Raw genomic sequence first — 25,816 nt, 5'->3', positions numbered from 1 at the left:
GGCAGGACTATCTAGGCATGAGAATGAATAACTGCAGTGGCTTTTGATCATCATACACCTCTTTGGTCCTCCTACCAAGCTTAGTAGTGTCTCTGCGGGAGTGAACACGCTCCACACTCTTCAAGGAAATGCTGAATGGGTTTGCAGTGAGTAGTTCTTTCCATTTAACAGAAAGCCACAAGCAGAGACACGAAGCTGTTATACAAGACAGCAGCATTTTTTTATCTTGTTCTACTGTTTTCCAGGTCTGCACAGTTATTTATGCACAGTTACTTGCAGGGCAACAAACACTCTTATTTGGACACCCTAATTCAGGAAACTTAACAGTCCATTCAGCAGCAGCTGGAAAACATTTTGCTTAGCTTTTAATGAGGCAAGCACACAGACTTCATCATGCCACCTCATCCAGTCCAATTCTGTCTAATATTAGTCTGGTTTTCTTTGAAGCATGTGATAAGCAAGGTACTAGTGCAACCACCACAAATCGATACCAAGCTTACCCTCCACAAATAAAGATGTAACTGTGTAGATGTAGGCAGTACTCAGAGGATGATATCTTGATATGTGCATAGCAAGTTGTAGTAAAGAATGAATAAGATGGCAAACAAATCTAGAAATGAGGTATCAATTAGCCTAATGGTAGAGCGGGGAAACTAGTCAAGCCATATTCATACTAAATTTCATCTTCTGACTCCTGATCTCGTTCAGATGTTTTCAGTAATCCCATTTCCATGGACTGGGACTGTTTAACCTTTGAACGAACTGCCCTGGAAACAACAACAACAAAAAAAACCAGTTGTCAATAGTAACTCCAAGGCTTATCTGGCCATTTTTACACGGTAAAGACTGTTTAACTCTTGCATCTCATCAGGGAATTAGGATGATTGATTTATGAAGACTTGAAGTGGGCCACTGTGGAAGACACCGTAAAGAGGAGATAGTGATTTCAAGCAGAATCTGAGCAGAATTTAACCCCAGGCCTTAATTGTAGGTACCTGTATTTTAGCATGAGTGACCACTCTAAAATGCAAGCATGAACCATGACATTAGCATGTGCTGCCTTTAACAATACCACCTGCATGTACTGCTTGTAAGAGCTCATTCCTATGGACACATCTAAGAGTGTTCACCGTAAACAAACCTCAGTGTATCATCTAGAAAGTTCAGTGTGCAGGTGCAAGACTGATAGCGGTGTTCACTTGGAAGAGTACTATAAAGCTGTGGAGAAGAGTGAGTCTGACCAACCTCCCCGTGGACATGATCCCCGTGGACATGCAGCGTGCCATGATCAGCCCTGGGGGGCTGGTCTGATGGTGCAGCAACGGCCATTCCCAGCATCAGAAGGAAGGTAAGACTGCTGCCACCTTCTCTATAGTTGCCATCCTTTACACAACAAACCAGTTACCCAGCCTTGAGTGTCGGTGCCTTTTGGACTGAGATCCAAAACGTCATGGCACCTCCTCGGTGCAAAGCAAGACTGCAAGAACTACTATGGCCAAAGCATGATTAAATAGGGCTATTAGGATGGTAGGGGTAAAGCAAGGAGTGAGAAGCATGTTTAGGACAGCGCAGGCAAAGGCTTGGTAAGGTCCTGCGGACAGAAGGTGATCACACGTGGCAGAATCAGGCCCACTTTTACAACCAAGTTAACTCTGCAGTTGGAATTTTGTCAGAATTAGCACTGGGTGGCGAGGAAAGGGGCTAACTTTAGAAATCAGGGGCTGAAATTGGCTAATGAAAGAGAAATCAGGTCTAATCACAGGAAATTGCTAGCAATGAAACCTGTCCAATAATCTTCAAAGTTAAGTCATGAAGCCTGCTGACTAAGCCACTTGGAATTAGTAGAGATGAGCGCTGGGAGAGAAGATGTAGGAAAAAAGGTCTCTCCTCCTTGTAACTTTTTATGGACTTACAAATGTGGAAGACTATCAAAAAGAGCTCATTTTATGTGAGAAGCATTATGCTGTCAGAGCTGTACTTTATGAGTTTTTCCCCTGTCTACTGAAGCAATGAGTTGTGTTGTCTTCATTGATTAGCAGTATCTATTTTTATTTTACCTTGCAGGACACTTAAGGACTTTGTGGAAACCTTTTGATTTGTCAGTGAAACTTTTCTAAAATAAAGCTCCTGCTAGACCAAATAGACAGGTCTCCAAAGTTTTAGTGTTTCAAGTAACTTACCAGCTGACGATTGTGTAATTCACTGCAAGTATAAGAAAAGCAAAGGCGTAATGCCAGCAATAGCACATGGTCAGGAACATCATATTAGTGTGATCCATCTGATTCCACTCTGGGCTCCCATTTGGAGGATAAAGCACAAAACCAATCTGCAATAAAAGAAAAGATATTTAGCAAATGTCATTTGACGTATATCCTATGCCGTATTATGCTACCCATCACAAGGCAGACATTTCATTTTCTTATAGTGCTGATTATTTTTGTGATTATTATTAAAAACAATTTTGCAGTCACACTCAGGTGCGATGGATCATTTTACACAGTTTTGTGCAGAAATGCCTTTGAAGATGCAGAGCCAGTCCCAGACCCCCCTGCTCTTACCCAGCAAATTAAGGAGTCCTGCAGCAATCACAATCACGTACTGTAAGGAGAGGGGCTGGTGCTCAGCCACGTATGGTCTGAACGACAAGCACATCACCAACCAGCAAACCTACCCGGCCATTTGCACTGACTCGCTCCTTCCCAGCAGCATCTGGGAATGTGTTACATGGTTCAGAAGATGAATAATAAATTAATAAATAAAGGCGAGCCATGAGTCTATTTCTTCTGGGTCATCCGGGGAAAAGGCCAGGTTTTGAAATTACATCAGAACGGAGCTTTCTCACCCAAGGCTATAAGTTTGTGTGAAGTAGATAGCTGATTTGTTTATTCAGAGCTGGGAAGGATCAAATTCAGATTAATGCATAAACTGGGAAACTAGTAACCCCATGGCTACACAGGGGTCTGCCTTGACAAGCACCAGTCCTCTGTACTGCCTAAGACTCTTCAAAGTCACCGCTCAGCAGTTTGGCTGAGAATTTAGGAGCTGGGAAGAGGAGGAGAGGACGGAGGAGGGGAGGAGTGCATTTTGCATTTCCATGCAGAGAATTCAATGAATGAGGGTGTTGATGATGCAGAAAGAAAGTCCCTTTACCTTTTACAAATTTGTCATGCTGCAGCCAGTATGTGGGTTTCAGTCACACATATGGTTGAAGTCTGATGCGGGTGTGAAAAAAGCCACACTTAAATCTCTTGTATTTTTAGTTCTTCAGTTTTTTTACTTTGAAACAAAAACCACATTGTCTCCAGAGCTAAAGAAAGAACTTGTTCTAAAATTAGACTAGGCAGACAACAAAGAATAAATGGTTGCATCTAATTCCTCTTATGTAAAGCTTCTTAAATCACAGAAGAAAAGTTTACAAACAAGAAAATAAAACACCAAGCGCTGCAGCACCAGGTTCTTGAGTTCACTAATAGAAAAATACTGCCATTTCGGAGGTCTGTCTTCTTGCCAGAGCAAGTATTTAAATGTTTGATTTGGTGCTGAGTGTCCAGTTCTCCTAAGGAACAGCAAACGTTTTTATTAATCGTGTCTGGCCAGCATATAAAAAAGGGAAGCCAGTCTAGACATGCTGGAAAGAAAAATCACTGGAGTGACCTCAGTTCTCCACTATAAGATGAAACACACATCGGCACTAGTGCTCCTATTTCTTTGTTACGAGATCGCAGCAATTCATTAAACTCTCTCTTGTTTGACAGCAGAGAAAGGGTCGCTATCAAATATCTGTTAATTGGATAGAATCACAAGTAAGTGAAGGCATGGCAGCTACCTTTTGAAAAGTCCTTTTGGGAGCCACGTCCCTGAAATATAGACGTTTGGGCTATTACTTCTTTTGTTTAATTTCCCGAGCACTGGAAAAGCAGGAGGCTTTACATCACTCAATCTCTTAATGCGAATCAGGAGCTCAAATACCTTTTAAACTTAGGTTGCCACTGCTGAAATGCTTTTTAGAAAGCAGAAAGAGGCAGCCAACATGAAAGATAATTTGTGCCTTCGTTCCTCTTCCCGCAGTGTCAATGGGTGCTTGGCCTCACCTGTCCAGTACTCTGCTGGGCATTTACTCACCGCTCCGGCAGCTGACAGTGGGGACTGTCATCGTGAAGAACAGCATATATTGCCGGGCTGTAAAATCACTGCCATTTGGCTGGCGAATTTTGAACAGGATGTTACAGAGATCAGAGGGGATATTCAGTCGCAAGGGAGAGCTCAACAAAACCACCTTAGCTTTTTTATAGATTCAAATAAAAGACATAAATGGCTTCTTCATCTGTGAAACAGATATGATAAATACTTTTCTCCCTTTCAAGGGACATTAAGAGTGCATTGTTTTCTATGAGTCCTTTGAGGTCTGTGTTTAAAAGGCATATTATATCACCTGTGAAACATCTGCAAAGGGGTAAATGACTAATTTTGGTGAAGGAAGAAATTCCTAAGGCAGAAAAGTGACCTACCTGCCAGAACCAGCTGCCTTGTAATATGCAGAGGCTTGTACGGAGCATCTCTAGCACAATACTGCCACGGAAGAAAACTTCCAGAAATATGCAAACAGCAGCTCCAAAGATAGCAAATAGCAATAACTGATGAACGTGAACATCCAGCATGGCTCTCCCATGAAGATGGTAGCAAAAGAGAAAACCTGGAATACATTAAGTGATCAGTTTAAGATATTTTCTTCCCTTGTGATCTCCCTGCATCTGCTTTTAGAAAACAGTGAACCTTTAGCATTTCTCTTTACGCCAGTATCACCTTCTCAGTTGAACTGAGAGTAATTTTTTAAGACTGACACCTACGTGCTATGTACTCCCACTCTTGAGCTCAGACCAGGAATTGCATGAGAAGCTGCAGCTCTGTCACCTTCCATTTAAAACACATTAACAAAAAGTCACATTCATCTGTCTCTGCAGTGTAACCAGAGGGATGCTATGAGATATACTGTGCGTACAGAAAACATAAATTGAGCGTGCCTCCAGTGCAATTCCAACATGCGATTGCTGTGCAGGTAAATGCACTGACACTGGCTTTAGCTAATAAGTTGCATACCATGTCAGTACATACATTGAAGCACGTGCCCGAGCTACTGAGCACTTACCCAAAACAGGCTTGTGCTGCTGTTTTCAGAACATTTCTGTTGCTATCTGAGCCAGTTAGGAAGGCCCCGATACACCTCTGCAATGCGTGATCATGCTCTGGGCTCCAGCGCAGACAAACCCTCAGCAGTTTAAGGAGGGCCAAGACTGATCTTTTTTAAGCGCTTCAGGGAGTTAAACACCCAGCTCCCGTAGGCTCATTCTCTAAGGCTGGTTTGAGATTCCCAGACCAAAGACTGATACACCTCTGCGAGTTCCACATGCACCTCTGCAGGGAGAGGTAAACTGACCTTCAATAAACACTGCTAAGGAAAGCATCATCCTGTCCACGGCCACTGGCAACGCGTTGGTCCCGTGAGCCACGATGTCAACCAACCCTGAAATGCCATAGAAGAGGTACATGGTGGCATGTTGCCAGTTCATCAAGTGATCCCAGTGCTTTTCCTCATAATTATACAACTTCAGATGAGGTCCATCGGGAACAAACTGCTCAGCCACCATTCCTGCGCACGAAACGAGAAGTGTAACTCATTGTCCTGGTGCTTAAGGTATAGACTGATGGTAAGTCTTTATACAAACAATAGAGGCAACAATATATCCCCACACAGCATAACGCCAGTCAATTTGAGGTTTAGTCTGCCTGCCTGAGGGTTGCTCTGGGTGATTGCTATGTTTTGCTCCCTTCTGCCCGGGTCAGCCATTCCCAATAAAGTTTTTAACATGTTGTCCAAATTCAAGTGAAAATGCACAGAGGACTCAAGGATATTAATTTTATACACATTTTTGAGAAAATAGGCAGTGAGTGGAGAGATGAAATAAGTTGCTTTGCTGAGGGAAGGACCACAGAGTGAGCTCAAGCATATATTAAGCATCGCATAATCTGGAGAGGAGAAAGCCAGAGGAAACCAGGCTTCTGCTCCACTCCTGGTGGGACTATTTGCATCTTGCAGTTTCCAGCAGTGAAAATGGAGACAGCTATTCTGTCCTGCTTTTTTTTTAAACAATTGCTATTGTAGTAGCCCTGTGACTAAATTTTTCAGCTGCCTTTCCCAGTGGTTCAAACATGAGTGTAACACATGCTAAAGTCCCCAAAAGAAAGATTTACCATTTCAGTCCCCTGCAATATGCAGGATGGCAGAGTTCAGACTCTTAATTCAAAGGGGTTTTTTCCTATAAAGCCATAAAAGGAAATCCCTCCACCATGCAGAGTTATTAAAGGTCCCATGAGAATGTATACCGAGTTAGTATTTGAATTGCTGCTCCACCGCCTCCCTTACCTTGGCCCCTCGGTGTCTTGCTAACTGGCTGCAGTACTCCAGCAAGGGGAAAGCTGCTTTTAGATACTTTGCCTGATCAGTCAAGTTTGGGAAGGGTTTAAAATGCGTTATACTTTTCAAACATTAAAGTTAATTATATTGTTTATAAAGTGTGGGCCAGCATCCTGCTGCGTAAGTAGATATGCTGCAGAGCAAATGCAGTGGTTTTCCACCTTTATTTCAAGTTTTCCTAACACAGAAACAGCAGGTTTTACTCCTGCTGCTGCTTTTGCTGTTTGTCCTTGCCAGGCTTTCTTGTGCACATTTTTGACTGGAATTGAAATTACCAGACATTAAAATAATAGCTTTCTCTTTCAGGGTGAAAATAAAAACACTAGATGAGTGTTTTAGCTGCCCAGCTACCTCTAGACACTGACTGGGAGATTTTTAGGAAAGATGTCCCCAGTCACACCTCAAAATGAAAGCTATTATTTAGGTTTTGATAATTTTTTAAGGCATATCGAACTGTATACTGTACACACAACGTCACTTCAGTGCTGATGTATCTTAACTGATACAACTTCCAGAGGGGAAGGGAAAGCAAGAACAAGATTCTGGCACAGCCTGCACCTTGATTAGAAACCAGGCAACTCTGAGCATCTAAAGAAGAGTAGATAGATAGAATCTAAAAATCTAGAAATACTACAAATTAAGATCCTTTTCAACTTGAGAGCCACATGTGCTGAACTCCCCAGGTCCCCTGTTATTTAGCTTACTTACTCTATGAAGGTAAATTGCTAACATACAGCTTGCTGGAACGTAAACAAGAACGTAAACTTCCAGCCGGCTGCACAGCTCACTAAACCATCCCCATGGGTTTGTACCCAGGCCAGTCCACAACAGAAGGAGAAACAGCCCCCACCGTGTTGCAACAGTCCTGCAGCAATAAGATCTGGAGTTCAGTCTGTCTTTGTGAATATTTTCACTTTGGAACAACATTAACGAAGAAGCATCTGCATTTACGTATTTTATCAATAACTCAGTGGAGACTACCGACATCTGAGGTGGCTGGATTCAAAATAGAAGAGCAATGCCCCCACAGTCTGGTGCTCCCAGTCTGCATGAGGGAGCCCCTTGCCTAAATATCTTATCTCCCTCCCTGAAGCAGTGACCAGCATATGAACACTCAAATGGACCAGCTGTGAAATAGTCAGAACTTAAAGAAGTTCCAGAAGAGCACTATGAACAGAAACCACGTTACAGCCGTAACTGTGTCATTAATAGCAGTAGCCCTACTAGTTCTTAGATTCATGGTGTTTAAAGGACAAAATACCAAAACACAATAAGATACGTTTTGTAAGAGAACAAAATTTAGGAAAAAAAAAAAAAGTGTTAAAAGGCACAGCCTTTTTGTTGTCTGCCCCAAATCCACCTTACTTACCAATCAGGGCAAAGACAGCTTTGATGATCCCCTCAGCAAACTCCAGGCGCTGAAATCCTGCTCTGGAACCAAGGTAGCAAACGTTCTTGTTTTTTCGACAGGCGTACTTCAGTGGATACTTCACTGACCACCACAAGCCAAAAAGAAGGAAGAAGCTTCCGGGGAGGGCATGCCCTTTGAAATTGCCCATGGTTGTCTGCTAGGTGACACCTGAAGGTGAAACAAATGCAGATCAGTTGTGGGAATAGTAGGAGAATTCTGCGGGTTATAATTTTAAAGTATCTCCTTGCATAGATCAAAAGGGTGTCGCTGAATTAAGTACTCACACTTTATTTAAAAGTAAATTTAGGTACTTATCTTCCCTGGCTGTTCAAAACACCCAGCCAGTCTCCCCAGTTTCATAGCTTTGCAGTACAAGAGTGAGAGACCCAACTGCAAAGCAGCCGACCTGAAACGCAGAGCTGGCAGTTGGCAAGTTAAGAGAAAAAAAGCCATAGTACACTATGTCATGCTGCTGAAGTTGTACTAGCAAAAGAGAGAACATGAATATTCACAATTTGGTTCTTTCACCTTTAGAGAGGGTTTTATGTTTCTTTACTCCACAAACAGAAATCAAGACAATACCTGACTGAAGGGAAAGTTAATTGTATACAGATCCGATGGCTAACTATTCGCTAATAAATTGTATTTTATATTTCAATTCGGCTGTCTCATTATGATTGACACACATCAAGTCATTCTCAGTATCTGATAGGTGAATTATGCACCCACAACTAGATACATATTATCAAGTACATCAAGTGCCCTGAGTGATAAGGTTATTAGTTGGTCAGTGTTAGTTACACAGTCATTTAAAAGCAGTGCATTAATTCTGGTCATTACCCCAACTTTTAGGAGAGTTAACTTAGTTCCAATAGCTTCTTGATTAAAATGACAGTTCTAACATTAAATTGCAATTTTTCTTTAAGTTATTAGAAACTGAGTTGTGCATCATGACCCAAAGGCATACTAAATCTTTCCACAGGCAACAATCAAGAACAACCACTTTAGAAGCATTGGCAATCTGTACTTTCTGTTATTATCATTGCTGACTTAAAAATCCGATTGCCACGCTATGCTGGAGCCATCTGGTTATGAATAGAACATGGAGGCTCTGGTATATTTTTCTTTTCAGTAAGTATTTCCTATGGTCAGCTCTGCATAAGAAGTTTTAAACTGTGGCTTGTGGGCCATGGAGTACTTGCAGATGGTTCACGTAATGCTGTCTAGTCACGTAGCGTGAGCCTTCTCCTATTTCTGGAGGCTAAACTCCACTGAAAGCATTAATTTTTTTTTTTTTTTTTTTTTTTTTGAGAAGAGAAGAGAAACTTTTCCACATGCACAGGTCCTGAAGCTGCCATAAGACTATTACCCAACTGCATGAGGAGAGGTGACCTATATAGCCACAAAGGAGAAGAAAAAAAATACAACTTTTCATGCATAGCACGAGGCAGGCTGTGATTTAAACAGGGATGCTGACGAGGGTCCTGCCCCCGCTGCCTGTCCCCTGCTCTTCCAGAGCTGGTTTCTCCCGCTGTAAGGGCTGCAGAAGGGGAGGGGTGAGCTTTAAAAGCTTTCCCTGGATAAAACTCCCCTTAGCTAATTTCTAGGAAAGTATTGCTGAAGCACAAGAAAAGGGAAACGTGATACTGGTTGCCCAAGCAAGCCCATTTCTGGTTGTGTCCTCGCAGGTGTTGTCAGTGCTGGCATCTGCGTATCGAAGCCTGGAAGGAAAGCATGCTGAGATGGCTGCACAGAGCCCGGGGCAGGCTCCTGGGGTAGCAGCGCTTGCCAGCCGTGGGGCAGCTGAAGGGGGAATGAGGGACGTGTTTACGTATTCTTATGAAAAGTAAAGGACTCCATTTGGGATTTCTGCTGTGTGGGGAAGGGCTCCTGCATGCCACTTGTCTCCCGTCAAGAAGAAAAGCAAGGGTGCCATGCCCAGAGCTGTTGTAGGGGGCTTTGCCTCGCCTGGTGGCCGGCTGGCCGCTCAGATCAGAGCAGCAAAAGCGGTGGCAGAGCCGGCAGGCAGCTCTCAGCATGGGCACCTCAGCCACCAGGATGGTGACGACCACCTCCATCTCCGCTCACAAAATGCTGAATTAAGCTCTAAACCTCCCTGGGGCTGAGCACGTGTTAGTGGTGTCAAATCAGCCTGCTTGTGAGCTGAGCATCTCAGATCCTGGCCCAGGGTGGGCCGGGCAGGGTAGGAGGAAGAGGTGGCAGCCAAGAGTCCAAGGGTCGGACCAAAAGAACTTTTCTCTGCCTCCTCTGCCTCCCCTACCACCCTTAAAGTCCCGCTGGGTTGATGCCTGTGTGTTTTATTTGAAAGTGGGGAGAGCACTGCTCGCTCTCGAGCAGCCTACAGCGCAGCCAGGCGCTCAGCGCTGCGGCTGGGGGGCTCGGCCCCCCAGGTTAGAGCCAGCCCCCGCCGTCTCGCAGAAAAGGTACCTCATTTCGGGACGTCTTTATTTCAAAGAGTCTGACCAGCTTGTGCATCACTGCCAGTACTCATTGCACCATTGTTTGCCTCAAAAAAGGGCAGTACTAACAGGAGCTGACTAAACTTTGCTTTCAACTTTGAAATACTTCTTTTGCTTTGAAAGCCTCAATTTCTGGTTCTTCTAAAACTTGCTGGCCTGAAAGGCATTGCTGTCTTTTCAGACACATTGGGTTTTTTTCCTTCTTTGAATGAAAGGAAGAGGGGAGGAGCGGGGAGTGGCCTTTCCTCGCCATATGTCTGATCTCACTGAACACCATTCATTAGAAAGACTTTATTCATTAGATACTTGATTATTCACCACAGGTACATAGCACTCCAAATGGAAAGATTTACCCTGCACCCCACATCAAAGCGAGATACTGGATTCAAAAGGTAAATTAAACCTATGAAAGCCTCTCTCTAGGACAGTACAGCTGCAGTAAGAGTGACATGAAGAACGGTGTGTTCATGTCATTTGTAGTGCACCGTATACAAAACTTCAAAGGTAATTCTCAATCTGTAAATTCACACCTGGGTTATCTAGAGCTCTAATCACTGCAGGATTTTTCTGCCCTAAATCGGGGTAATCCATCAAGATGCTCTGTTTAAAACTATTTTTTGCCTTTTAAAACAGGGGAAAAGTAGAAAAGGGAAAGACTGATACAGTAGCTACTGCTGCATATCCAATATAAACAAAACAGAACCAGAAAAATTGATTTTTTGCTATAAGCAATACAGTCATGTATTATTAGCTTTAGAGAGCGTAAACTTCAGTTTGAGTTCATCCAAAGATGTTGGGGATTATTTGTAGGATTCCTCTAGAAAAAGACACGTCAGATCTGCCAGCCAGCTGTTGTGGCAGACCTTTGGAACACTGAATCTCAACACGGTCGGCTTCAGAAAGGAATTATATTTCAAGTTTAAATCCTTAGTAAACTTGAAAACATCATGACAGAGCTCGCCTTAAACTGATTAAACTTCCCAATTCATTAATTTTTCTCTTATCAGGCCTGAGAGTTTATTTCGGCGAGGCTAGAAGTCAACTGCCACCACCCACAGTTTTGATGTGACTGAGAAGTTTTGCCTGCAAGTAAACCAGGTGATACCGCATGGTTTGGAGGCTTAGTATGACACTGAGGACACGTCGAGGATAAGCAGAGCCTCCTCTGCAGGAAGAGGATTGCGGGGTCAGGACGTGGATCTGGGAGGTGCGAGGCAGGGGCGTAACGGGAGGTGAAAGGAGAGGAGGACGGGATGGCAGGCTGCTGCCTTTCCATGCTGCGCTTTGGCATCCCCCTGTGCAGCTCGGGACAAAGCATCTCCCGCTCTTCTGCATGGCTTGGGAGCCAGCCAGTTTCGGTATCTCAGGTGCTTTTTATTGGATAAAGATGGCATCAGCGTGTTATGACAATACTTAATAAATTTGAGGGTTTATTTTTTACAGAGGTTTATCCCATAAGCTAGCAAACAAATCACTGGAGGACTGATGTTGTAAGATGTGCAAATCCCAAACCCTCTTTTATCTTCAGTGATTTCAGGGCCGGGGTGCTGGCAGAGCCACAGCCACATTCTCAGCAGCAAACCTTCCTTGCTGCCCACCACCTTCCCTAGAGTGCATCATCTGCCAGAGATGCAAGCAGGGAAAATCCTGAGGCTGCCCCACTGCTGGATGCCATGAGGTCTGGGTTCAGGCATGCAGGGTCTGCCCACGCTCCCTCCACTGCCCCCCAAAGCCATCCAGTCACAGCACCTCAGCCTCAACCCTGTCCAAATCCTGCTCCTAACCCTGCCAGGCAAAGCCAACGGTGCTGGTGCCTACAAGAGGCACGCAGCTGGCATCACCCGGCCACAGCCCTCACCATGGATGACAGGGTTTGGCTTTCCAGCGAGCGTACGCAGACTCCCTGACCATGCTGACTGAATCACCCGTTACCGGCTGTGTGCACCCCCAGGATCCCTTCAGGCTCACTCAGCTTTTCATGTCTCCACCGTGAAGCATCACCACCCAGGACCTTCCACCACCACCAGCAGCCATGGGGCCACAGCAGCCAGGGAACCAGCAAATTTTGGACTCTGGCAAAGCAGATTTTGGACTCTACCTGGGAGAAGCTCCCTCCTCGCCGACCAGGCAGGGCTCCCACCCCAAGGACTGTGTCCAGGAACCAGACAAGGTGCATGCTCCAGCCCAGATTCGGGCTTCCCATAGCAAGTACTCCTTGAAACCCCGTTCTTGGGAAGGTGTGCGGCATGCCAGGAGGGGAGGGTGCTGTCAGGGTTCAAGGGCACCCATGGGCCTTGATTGCCCCAACCAGCCTCACTCAGGACCCCCACCCTGGCACCTCTCCCCAGGGGCCTATGGTCACAGGGCAACTGGAGAAAGAGGTAATTAGGCGTAATCATGGCAATAAACTCAATTGTCAAGGTAGTTTATAAATTTTAAGTACCAGGCAACGTTTCTGCAGCTGACTGGAATAAGGAACGAGAATAACTTACAGCTACCTATGAATGTGAGGTGCTTTTTTTTCATGTGTGAGAACTCCAAGCATGGTTTTTCTTGCAATAATCACAGAAAGATCTGCATGGTTCAGGCTTTTCCAGCAATTAGAAAGCTGCATAGTATTGCAAAAGTGTTTTACACTCAAACTTTGCCGACCAAATATAGGTTGTTGATGGTTGCCCACAAATTCCCTACGTAGCAGTAATGCTTTTTGTACCTGGGATGTTCATCCCTCAGTTCAGGGTGCATCTTACTCCTTGGGGTCAGTAGGGAATATGGGGATCTGCTGGCAAAGGAGGGGATGAGCAAAGGCAGCTTCCAAGTGAGTATTCAAGAAAAGGTGTGCATTTGTGTGGGTATCAAAAGCTGCCTTCTTAGCCTGAAAATTATCTCACTTACACCAGCAGAAGCATGAAAGGCAGGCAAGAAACAGACTTACATGATTGATTTAAACATCTTGTGACTTTTTCGGGAGGGATGTTTCATAACATTTACCAGTTTGATTCCTCATCTCTTGAGGCCGGCCGTGTGGGAACGAAGGCAAGACTTGCAAGTGGTATGCAGAAACTAGCTACACCACCTGGTTACTCAGACAGCTTCTCAATCGCTTCTTGAAGAACTAGATTACTTTCCCTTTTTTCCCCTTCTCCCTTTAAAAAAAGCTAGGGGCCTAGGCAGGGTAACCTGTACTGGACGGGCACACAAGTGGTAGCTGAGCCAGAGCTAGCCCTGCAGCAGGCAGCTTCCCTTCCCTGCACATTCTCCTGCCACAGCAGTATGCCTTGCAATTTCCTGTGTTTATCAAGCCCTGGGGGATGTTAAAGAGGACTGTCAACCAAAATGTATTTTTTTTTCTAGAAACGACACAAGTTATGAGGCCACAAACTCACTCTGCTGCAATGCATTCATTTCTGCTACGGAACCGTATAACAAAAGTCAAACCCAAAGATTAAACATTAGCAAATTTACTGCAACAGTAAAACTGAAGCGTTATTTTTCTCCCATACGCTAGATTAGGAAACAATGATGTGGAGTTTATAATATTTGCTACTAAATGTTTATTTATCCATAACAGCCGCAGGAATCGATCATGATGTCAGTGAGAATAATGCACCCAGATAAGAGGAGGAAATAACACATTTGTAGACACAGTGAACAAGCTGTGATCATACAGCTTTTACCAAAAACTGGAATCCAGCAAAACTGAATGCATCTAAGACAAGAAAATCACAGAGAAGTTTACTTCAGTACCAAAGTTTCCTACTTGCAGCTAAAGATGTATTCACGAGGCAAGTGCCTTTTATCCTGCAGCCATTAAATAGTAAACACCACGGAGAGCCACGCTGATCTGAAAAGCAATGTCTGCTGTAAGTACTTTGTTCACTAAACAATGCAGTCCTGGTTTCATGTCACGACTAAAAGTGTTTCAGCAACTACAGCCCCACGTTTCCAGATGAGATCACTGCTCTGGTGTTAAGGAAATACTCAGCTGGCACCTATCGCTCCTTCAGAATTGAGCTGGAGCTGAGCACCGTGTATGCTAATGAAAGCAGGACTCAAGACTTCCTGAAATGCTAAAAAGTGACAGTACAGCCTTGATATTTTTGGCTTAAGGGTGTGGGAGATAAAGATTTTCAGGTCAAAAAAAAGAAATGTCATGAATAGGCGTCTCTGAAGCCTGTAAGAGAAGAATTCAACCCTTGATAAAATCTTCAGGCCTACAAGACAGGGATGAAAACCAAAAATCCCAAAGAGGTAATGACCAGGAATCTATATACTGGCGTTAGAAAGGAGGGACTCCAAGACACAATCTCTCTGGTGCTGAGTTTGGGCCCACAACCTGTCAGTGCCTTGCATCTGTCAACAACTCCTCCTTCCCAGATACTTGTGCTTCTCAGCCCTTTGACTGCTCCTCACTGTCTTTTTTCATCTCTCGTGACCCTCAGTTTTCTGGCTTGCTTTCCCCTTACTCTGTGCATCTGCTGACTCTGTTTCTGCTCCCGTAGCGGAGCAGGCTATCTCCAGGGGTTATCCAGGGACAACAAACACTCCATAATAACCTTACCATTGGCTCTTGATATCAGAGCAGCTGCTAGTCTGTGGATATGACATATTTGGTCTTCAGGACTGCCCATCTGGAGCCTTCTATTCAGATCACCACAAGTTCAAAAAACATACATACACGAAAAATTAAATCTTGTAATTGCATGGGATACATAAGAGTCACTTTTTCCTATGAAAGATTCATAGTTTCTTTATTGGTCATAAAACCTGTTATTTCCTAGCACTGCCTGAAATAAAGGGTAGAATAGCACGGGTATGCGAGTAAACTATTGCAGGTATGAGAGTGCTACCTCCTGTGGGAGTATGTTTGGCTTCAGCCACCGCAGCCACTTCCCTGCCCGCAGGAGCCCAGCGGTAGCCACTGCCTCCTGTGGGGTGACCTCCCATCTGTGCCCTGTGCAGAGCAGCAGTTCCCTTCCCCACAGAGGGTCACAGCAGACTCGAAGCGAGGGGCTGCCGATGCACAGCTCCTCCCAACCCAGCAGACTCCAGCAAGTTTTTGATTGTGTGCGGCAGCGGCCGAGCACTGTCGGACAGACGCCGTGGTGGAAGGACGTGCTGCGACATCCCGCTGCTGTGCTGCGGGAGCTCTTCACTGACATCTGAGACTGGCTCCCCCTTCCAGTCCACCTGGCGCTGGGCTCAGCTAGAGCTCTTATTGCTTCCTGATTTTAGCCCGAATTGTGACAGCTAGTGAAATTCCTATATGCTGTCTCTTTTTAAAGTCAGTTTCTCTTACTGTCTTTAAAACAGCCCAAGTCACATCAACGAATGACCCCTGCAAGACCCTAGGTATCCCTGAAGGCCCACGGTCAAGCAGAGGTCACACTGCCAGTAAGAAGATTGCTCCCTGGGTACCCTACCAAAACCTGTTTTGTAGGGTATAATCCCTGGCTGCTCCTTGTAGTTCCAGGTGTGCTCACCTACAACTTCTCTGCTTCCTGACAGACATGCTAGAAACATGTCAAGAGAGCAAAAGTTTGTTATATCAACTGATGATTTATTGCTCAAAGCCCAGCTCTGGAGAGGAAATGAAATAAAATATGATTTGGTTTCTGTTAGCATCAATTTCATGGACCTCCCCTTACCCTCCCCTTCACAATACAGTCAGGGCTTCGATGGAAGGATCAAGTAAGGCAGTGAAGCTGGCAGGACAACTGGACTACGACAAATATTTGTAATAAATACTCATGACTACCTGGGTTGTGACAAATCCTGCATTTGACACTTACAGAGTACTTTACAGAGTTAGAAGTTGCTGCAATTGTTATTTATGTTTCCAAATACTTCTTGAAGACAAGAAGACACAACCAAAAAAAAGGGGCATTCACTGAGAAAACTCAATGTTTGAGTGGTCTAAAATGCCATTGTCCACCTGCAAGGAAGCCAGGTCTGAAAGAGAAAACCGAGGAATTCTGTTCTTGGAGAAGGACAGGTCTTCAGGTATGGAAGACAGGGCTTGCTGACCTCAATATGATTTATAATTCTTCAGTTGCAAGGGTTGCCCCCTTACTGTGGCTACTAGTGACTGTGCAGAAAAGGCATTTAGATTTCTCTTTGTTATGTACAGTACCAGATATTGAGGTGACTGAGGCCTTCAAATGAGAAACTGGAATATTACAAGGAAGACCCTGTTCTAAAAATCACCAGCCACTAACAAAATATGGTAAGCAGCAGTGTCATGCTGTGCTGTGCATACTAGTAAGCTTTCATCTTAAGGATAGTCTCAAGTTAACAAAAATGGGAAGGGAGCTCATCTCAACTAGTGCAAGAGCATTAATAAGTTCCTGTTGGTGTTCACAGGAGGGACTCAGTTTTCCTACCAAAAAATTACAAACCAGCTCAGTTATCCAATGTGATGCTCATAACAGCTCACACCTGGGCAACAAGCCGCTGACACCTGTAAGAGCTGAGCTTCTCCTGTCCCCTGCTAGGGAGGAGACTGGAAACCAGGGGCATGTGTCCAGAATATTGGCTTCTAGTGGGACACTGTGCTGCATTTTGCTGTCTCCTCCTGCTGAGATCCAGCCTCTTCTTGAATCTCTGCTTTCTGAAGTTATTTGATTAAGTGGTTCTTAACCTTCAGCCATCCTGTCTGTCTGTGGAGTACAGTTAGGTAGTGTGAGCCCTCAGGGCTCTTAGATGGCAAACAACGTGATTTAAAAGAAATGTTTAAATCTCATGGATTTGGATGCTGTAACCAATGGTATTTGAGTGTTTAGGGCTTGCAATATTGTGTTGTGATAAGCAGGAAAAACAAATTCTAAAAAGCTTTCTTGTGAGTAATTTCCATAAAGCCATGCAACAGAGCAGAAGGTGGGATTTGCACCTAAAGCTTTGCCTTGACTGACTTGCCTTTTACTGGGAAGTTTTCTCTGCAAGTCTTGTCTGTCGAGATCGGGGTGCTTGATGTACTGCTTGTCACAAGGGTGACCAAGTGCACTGCCTCTACCAACTATTGCTCGGGGGAAACACACTCTCAACAGCAGAAAGATGTGTGGGTCAGAAAAGAAAGAGAAACACTAATGAATAAATGGGAGCATTGGCAAGGCAGTCTGTAACATTGATAATAGCTGGGAGAAATGGCTGGCTGAGTTAGCCCAGCTAGAAAAATCAAAATGCATCCAAGAAACAGGTATAGTTCCTCTTTATGGGACCACCTCGTACTCACTAAATGGGAATCAGCTAGTGCTAATGCAACATTACCAGAAGCCGAAGAGTCCTCCATAATGCAAGGCTACAGTAGCAGAGGTTTCATTTCCTGCTGCCCCTCAGGTGACAGAATTAATGGCGGGAGCAAGAGTAATGCTATTGGAGTAGGAACTTTGTAATTCAGTCAGACCAGCAGCTGCAGCAAGGGGCTGTATCCTCTTCCAAAACCACTGGTGTTACAGATGCTACACTCTGTATCTTAGAAATGTCTCAAGTGCAAGGTCATGTGTGGCAAGAGTTTTAGCAATTTTGCTCAGATAGCATTAAAATGTTATAGCAGGCCCTGATTTAGGCATAAATTGATTAGAAGGGACTTAAGTCTCCCTTTTATCTTCTGGAGCAAAAAGCAGTGCCAGAACTCAAGGTCTGGCTCATGCTGCACGGTAAGACAAGAGTGCCACAGTAGAGCGGCGCTCTACTAAAAACTAAGATATTTCAAAACCAATGTTTAATTATTTATAATCCCTGGGTTTAGGAACTTGCCTTGCTCACAGATAGGAAGAGACGATCAAAATGACCACTGCTGCCAACTGCAAGTGAGCGTGAGCATGTTTGGTCACATCTAAGAAACAGAGTAGCAGCCAGTTGAGAAGAGGTTTGACACTGAGGAGTCTTGATTCATGTATATCTTCAGACTGGAAAACAAGGGGCCCGTTTTTGTGCTGCTGCACTGGCCGTTTGCAGTACTAGTAAAATGATATTTCCAGGCAGATTTGGTGTGCAAGGAAAGGGTAAACAGAGAGCAGTTTGCCTAAACACAGGCATAATTATTCAAGCCACTCCTCAAGGTTCATTTGACTTTTCTGCCCCAGCAGTTATTTCTACCCACACTCTCCACAACTGAGAGAAGTCTGTTTGGTTTACCCAACTCCATTTGTAAAGAGAAAAATACAGGAAAAGCCCACATAAGCAACCCTGAAAAGCAGCAAAAGACATCTGAGCAAACTTCGGAAAGGTAGCTCCAGAGTCAATGATGAATTTGCATCTAAAATGGATATGGAATACATTCCTTTTACAAATGACAAAGTACTCGTGGGGACTTATGGTACAATGCATGCCATAATTTAAAGAGGTCAGCAATAATACAAGGTGATGCAAACGAAGTTATACGTACTGGAGAAATCACAAGTCCTAGGTATGTAAATGCATAGTAATCATCATATATTCAGTTTAAAACGGAAGAAGCATAAATACTTTGAAGTACTTCTATGTTTCAGCTCCTAAGCTCTGAAATTTCAGAAAGCCACTTAGAAAGATAATCAAATGTTTGATACCATGTCAAGTATTAAGCATTATTGGGAGAGAAGAATATGATTTATTACTGAAAAATTGTAACCAAATGGAACATATGCAGGGACCGTAAGTGTTTTTCCAAGGGTTATTCTGTTTTGAAATAGAATAGAGAGGCTGGGATAATCTAATTTTAGGGTTTCCCTCACACAGTAAGTAGACATGGCTACGTTTAAATTCTCTTGATTTTGCCTGGAAGTTCAAGTTTGGACGCACATCTCCATTTGAGACATCCCAGGAAGAGAGAGGAAAAAAATCAGGCCAGAAACTTAAAACTGTACTGAATGTTTTTTGCCCATCCCTAACGCTTAATCCCCCTTTGTTTAAGGATCCAGAACCACTGCTGCAAAGACTCTTGTACCTGGGGTGAAATAATCCGGATGGCTGCAAGGGCTACCGCCGCCTTTTACCACCGGCAATCTCCAAAAGCTACTTCTGATTTACAAGCCCCGTCCGCGCTTTTTACCTCAGGAGTCCCCCTCACGGACCGAGTTAAGGCAAACATGGAGTAGCTGTCGTCCTTTCACCCGGGAACACTAAACACCCCCACCCCTGCCCCCGCCGCCGCCCGCCCTGCCTGCGCCCCGCGCTGCCCGCCCTGCGCGGGGGCGCAGCCTGCGCGGGGGCGACCTCCAGCCTCTCCCGCAGCCGCGGGAAGGGAGAGCCGGGCTGCCCTTACCTCCGCCGCCTGCTCCCCCGCAGCCTCTTCCTCCGCCTCCCCCGCAGCCCCTCGCCCCCTCCACGGGTTTCGCTGCCGGCCCGGGCGAGCCCCGCGGCCGCCCGACCCTCCAGCTGCGGCCGCCGGGGGATGCGCCGCCGCCGCCGCCGCCGCCGCCCCAGATGTTTGCGGCGCGGCCGCCCAGATGTTCCCCTGGCGGCCCCGCGGGGGGCGGGCGGTTTCCTCCCTGCCTGGCCGGGGAGGACCCGGGGCAGAGCCAAATAAAAGGGGCTCGGGGAAAGCGAGGCTGCAGCGGGACCGGCGCTGCCTGGTGCCCGTCCCCGCGTCTGCCCCGCTTGCCAGGAAAAGCGGCCGGGAGCGGCGGGGCTCACGGCCGCAGGTAGCGGCTCCCACCAGCCCGGGCAGGCTAGGCAAAGTAGGAGAAGTACAGAGACTTTCTGACACACAAACCCTCCTTTGATCGCTGCACAGAACAGAGGCTTTTTTTTATTTGCCTTTTTTTCCCCCCTCGTGGTTTGCTCCACGAAAATGAGCACCCGTGGCTGTAGTTCCTGTAATTTCACAGGAATGTATGGCAGAGCCCTGAATCCAAAAGAAGAACGTCTAAAAATAAAATTGAAAGGATGAAGCCACAGTTCTATTTGCAAATGTCACTGTAAACAGTGTTAGTGACATTACTGAATCATTCCCAGTATAATAAAAGGCATCTTATACTACATCACCTCTATTACATTAGCCAGCAGAGAACACCAACAAAATCCTCAAATATTACATATGGAAAAATCCTCCTTTGAGGTATTTGCCAGGAAGTTGTGATAATCAGGTTCTGAAGCTCTGTTTAAACTACACCAGAAGCCTCCCTGACCCTTTCCACCCCTGTCAGCATCAAGCTCTTGCATTGCCAACCTCCCCTGTGGCTGATGGAGTAGCCAAGCTGAGGTGCAACTCTCCCCACCAGCTAGTCATAACTTGGACTAAAATCTGAGACCCTCCTCAAGTCCCCTAATTTAAGATTTCTGCTTTTCAGCATCCGAAAGCTTTTTGCTTTGGGAAATTTGTGGATGAAGTTAACTCCATGTAAAGATTAAGACTTAGATCAGCAGTGCATTTCTGTTTGACACTTTTTCACCCTCGATTATCTTCTCAGACAGCTCTGTCCATGCCTGTCTCTTCAGTATAAAGTGACACTTTCACTACCAGATAAATAGCAATCCAGCAAATACCCTTCAGCATCTGGCAAGCCTTCGCAGGTTGGGTGATGTAATGAGTACAGAGAAAAAGGCAATTAATATTTTGCAGAAGGACCACCTCTCTGTAAACAGTGTTCCAGAAATCCAGCCTCTGTGGCAGCTGCTCCCCTTTCCTGGTCTGACTGACTTTCCTTGCAATTTTTTTTAGATGGCAGAATGCATCTCACATAATGGCATTAACTCCTACCTAATGGATATCTGTTGCAGAAGAGTTTTCAGTTAGACTGAGCTAAATCAGCCAATGAAACTGATAATTGTAATTACCTCATCTATTTACCACTGGTTTCATGTGTTTGTCTTGGCAGCTGAGCAAAAATCACTTCCTCGGATTCCTCACTTCCATGCATACTTAAGATGACTTAAAAGTGATTCTAAGTAACGATTAGTGTCTCCAATGTCAAAAACTGTGATTAGCATCCCAGAAACCCTGCAGGGATTCTGCACTTCTGCAAGGACCATTGCAGTGTGCATTAAAGTAACCACAGAGAAGTGCATGCATAGAATATTCTATAAAACTGTTAGGGACTACAGAAACAACAAAGCATCCTTTGCAATTTTTTACCAAGATCAACAAGAGGCCAACAGCGCTGCTACATTCAGTCAAGTTCAGGCCTTCCTTCATTTTCATCTTATTCTTTTTACCTTATTCCAAAGTTAGGAAATTAATTCACCGTACCTGTCCCAAGGTGAGGATACATGCCTGACACACAGGCAGGCAACTGAGCCCTCCTCTAGCTGGAGGAATAGAGTATTCACGCATCCCTGAAAGGGCTACGTGTGCTTCCCAAGCTCTGGTTGGTCAAAGGAGACAAGAAATGATATAACACTTGTCTTGCTTGCTGGGGCAATGTATTCCGAGAATTAATACAAACAATGGCAAATACCTTAAAGAAAATTTAAATATGTAAAAACTATGTAAAATAAGTGAAAATTACTTGTTCAGACCATAGTGTGTTTTCCTGCCTGTTCAGGATTGCTTTCTACAATACAATTGTAGGAGACAATTAAAATTACTAATAGACCCAGTTTACCAGTTTGTAACTAATAACATATTGGATCCATTCCACTTTTCTTCCTGCTTAACGTGTCCATCAGCAAAAGAACAATTGCCTTTAGACGCTTAATGTTGTAGTGAGTGTTAGGTCTGTGCTATGAATGATTCTGGATGACCGCTCAATACTGGAGTGGCATGGGTTTGATGTGACTGACATTGCTTTTGCTGTATGGTAAAATGACCATGTAATCGTACCATGTATCCTCTCTGACATGGTAAATCCTATTCACTCAGTAAGAACAAGCTATCAAGTACCTTCAGATAAAAACTGTGGTTTCTAAGATAGAAAAGCAAGACTCTCTGAACAATACAGCCCAGGTGCATCATTTATGTCTGCCCATCTGACAAACAAACTTATTATTTCCGTATGCCCTGTGGCCTCCTATTTTTGCCTAGAAAAATTTCTTCATAACTGGCAGTCCCTCCATTCTTGCTGGAATCAAAGTAAATAGCATCCACAAAAATCATTGAGGAACACAGTTTAAATAAATCTCCATTGGGCTTGAGTCCCTGAGACGCTTGCAAAGGAGACTTTTTATAGGCATTTGTTTGGTTGTTCACTGCTGATATTGAGCATTGCACCTGAAGCAAGTCATAAAAACACTTCTTCATGGCTAAGCCTAAACGCTATGAGATGAATTTGCAATGAGTGCTTGAACCACTTTTCACAGAAGTTACCCGAATGAAACATTACAAGGCCAAATGTCTGTGGCTCTGAGCCCCCCATGTCTATTACATTGCATTTAATACTGCGACTAGTTCTTTACTTCATCAGTTACCACAGGTATCAGGCACTTACATCAACCATATCTCGGTACTTCACCATTTGCCCACAGTCACACATCCATGCCTTGATCCAAAGAGTCATCAGTACATTATAGACAAATCAGAGTTATACATGTTTTAGGATTACTGTAACATCTGCAGTTTGGCCAAGAAGGCAAGTGGTAGCACTTGGAGGCACGTGAACTAGCTTCAGCCTCGTCACCTGGGGTAACAGTACCTTTAGCAAACAGTGGAAGCAGACACCACCATAACCTTGCTCTCCCAGTTGTTTCCAGAGGGCTCTGGCAGCTGCACTCTGTGCCTTTGGCCTTTGCTGCTCTTACCTTGGCTGGCTGCATTCATGCCAACCTGCCTCCTGAGGAGGCCACCCGGCGTCCGGCACGGTTATAGAGTAGAGACGTGCAAGATCCTGGCCCTGCACAGTCAGGGGATGAAGCTAACCGTGGACCTCCTGAGCCTAGTCCAGTCCTACAGGACACATTCATGACATGTGTCTGTGTAAAAACTGAAGTGAAATGTCTTCCTGCTCCCTTGGACGCTTCAAGTCTAAGATGTGCTGTTTGTAGGTATTTCTGTAGCACCACATCTAATTTATAGCTGATGAAATGTAGCATATAAGTGTAGCTGACACTGACAAAATAATTGATCTTCAGACAGAGTGCCCAGAAAGTTAAACAAATAATTCTGGCCTTAAAAAGTTTATGCAACAGTTGAAAAAAGAGCAAATACATGCATTGGCTATGCCTTGAGGAAAAGCAAACATTGGCATTATGTTTTCAATACAAGCTGTAACAAGCAAAATAAATAAAAAGTGAATTTCAATACAAAGACCCATCTTACAACAGTCCAATTTTTGGAGTGCTAGTAGAGATATTTGCTCTTGGATGGATTTAGAAGATACGGGTTTACATCTGTAAAGTTTAAAAATGCTTCTAGGCCTAATTCTGCCATCAGTAAAAAATGTAGTTACATTACACATGGCATTTTAAAAATTATTAATTTTTATAATTATTAATTATGTTGGTGTTATTCAAAGTACTTTCTGGGTTTTTTACAAGTAGCCTGTGTAAGAAACTTTCAAGAAACTTATTTTTTTCAAGTTTGTATCCTTGCTGTGCATTAATCATCAATTTGTCAAGCTGACTCATAGCATATAAAAATGTATCCCCCCTTAGGAAAGTCTTTCATCTAGAAGAACATGTAAAAACAATCACAGAGAAAAATGGTAAAAAAAGCTCATCTTACCCCTATCTGCATTAAGAGAGGAACAGCAATGACTGCAGGTGCAATACCTGAAACAATCTATAATTCATGGGTAAAGGCTATGTTTCAAGTTGATTTAGAGTCCTTTGAACTAATCTACCAATTTGGCATGGGGAATCCAGAGCAATAAAGCCAGAAATGCCAAGCGTATGAACAGTCAGAATTTTCTCCCCAGACCTCTCCATTCCCGTATAATGATGATTCAGAACAGAGAAATTTGGGAAAAGCAGAAGCACTAGGAGAAAGCAGTTTGCAGGGCCTGAATATTTTTCTTCTCAGAGTAGCAGTACTTGAAATGAATATATGCCTTGACACTGAGAGCTGTGCAGGTGAGGTCTTCTACAGTACAAACATGTATAAAAATGATGATCCCTGTCCCCACATTGCAGTTTAAGAATCTTTGCTTATTCTTTCCTTGTCATGTATCAGCTGAATGAGAGCAAAGATGATATTTAAGGCGGCAAATGCCACCACAGAAGTTTGAAGCGTGGAATGACATTTCTTTTTACTACGCTTCAGCTCGTGAAGCAAATTTTGAATTAGAAAGTAAGAGATTATTCACGCTGGGGAAAATGCTGTGCACTAACCTGGCATTTTTTGGTGGAGGATGGCCAGCAACAGATTAGTCGAACAATGTCTACAACAGCGTAACTTCTCAACAGTGTCAGGCAGTGGAGAGCTTGTCTGTATTTGACTCGGGGTCAAATACCAAGCCAGGTCCTAGTTTATCAGTTGTTGCAGAAGTTGGGACGTGGAAATATAAAGCAGAGGGCTGTGGAAAACAAGGGATAATCTGCCAGCTGAGGAAAGAAACGGTGGCTGCAAGAACTAGAAACTCTCTCTGCCTCCGTCAGGTTCCTTGGTCGTTTCTGGATGAGTTATCTGCATGTCTGTGTTTGGCTGATGGTTTCTTATTTTGGGGCACCCGGTAGGAGACATCTAGGTTATAGATTTATAGAAGCACTCAGAACAGCAAATGAAGTCTGCTGCAGCAGTTAGTTAAAATATAAAGTGTTCTGAACAAATGTCAGGGCCAATGGAGTATGCAAAAAGGTGTAGCAAATCATAACAAAAAGTTCCCGGTTCCCTGGAAATAGTTAACTCCTCACCTGTAATGCACACTGTGATGACAATCACATTTGCAAAACATTCAGAGGCTGCAGGAAGGCTACCCCAGAAAACCTCGGGAAGCAGTTGGCAGCTCCGAATTCAGTGCACTGACTGGGTTGTACAGTGATAAATGGGGCTCGTAGTCACACACTTAGTCCAGGAAACGTAGAGACCGGCTTCATTCCCAGACGCTGTCTTGCTTTTACACTAAATGAGGTGCTAGTCCCATGGGAAAAATAGCATGCGGTCAAACAATTAAATCATGTCACAGAATACACATTGCGTGGGGGAAAGGGAGAGGGGGCTGAACTACGTTTCCCAAGGCAGTGGTAGGTGTGGATTTGTCCAGCTTTTGAGAGTTTAACTTTGTAAACCTAATGGTGTTCTTTTGACTTTTTTTTTTATGATGCAACTTCGTCTTCCTCATTGTTTTGTTAATTTTTGTTCTCTCTGTCTCTGACTCACTTGCTGCGTTCTGCACGTACCTCGGGTGAGTCAGGAGAGAGGGCTAGCCAGGGGAGGACATCAGGGTGAACAACCCTCTGGACAGAGACACGAGGCAGAAAGAACAGGATGGGAAAATTGGCCAGTTAAGCAGTGATATGAAAAGCACCAGCTGTAGCCCAGCCTAGGGAGAAAGAGAGAAAAATGCTTTTTCAGGGGAAAAGGGAAAGCGAGAGCAGGAGCACAGCTGTGGGAGGTGAGTGTGGAGGGGCAGGGAGGTCAGAAAGCTGGTGTCACTGCAGGGG

General features: G+C 44.4%; 1 protein-coding gene across 2 annotated transcripts; it reads right to left on the bottom strand.

Annotated features, from left to right (window-relative positions):
* Positions 1-348: 348 nt before the first annotated feature.
* TMEM45A (transmembrane protein 45A) lies at positions 349-25,184 on the bottom strand. 2 transcript variants are annotated; one of them, XM_075513954.1, is made up of 7 exons: positions 25,067-25,184; positions 24,545-24,729; positions 7,842-8,051; positions 5,435-5,647; positions 4,509-4,693; positions 2,181-2,326; positions 349-767 (listed from the first exon to the last, which is right to left on the bottom strand). In XM_075513954.1, the coding sequence occupies exons 3-7, from the start codon at positions 8,029-8,031 to the stop codon at positions 674-676; spliced, it is 828 nt and encodes a 275-aa protein (XP_075370069.1). In that variant the 5' UTR covers positions 8,032-8,051; positions 24,545-24,729; positions 25,067-25,184; the 3' UTR covers positions 349-673. The 2 variants fall into 2 exon arrangements, with proteins under 2 accessions (XP_075370069.1, XP_075370059.1); XM_075513944.1 differs by lacking the exons at positions 24,545-24,729; positions 25,067-25,184 and adding an exon at positions 19,605-19,839.
* Positions 25,185-25,816: the final 632 nt, after the last annotated feature.

This window comes from Mycteria americana, chromosome 1, assembly GCF_035582795.1.
Source record: "Mycteria americana isolate JAX WOST 10 ecotype Jacksonville Zoo and Gardens chromosome 1, USCA_MyAme_1.0, whole genome shotgun sequence".
NCBI lineage: Eukaryota > Metazoa > Chordata > Aves > Ciconiiformes > Ciconiidae > Mycteria > Mycteria americana.
This window is presented reverse-complemented; position numbering and strand designations above follow the sequence as displayed.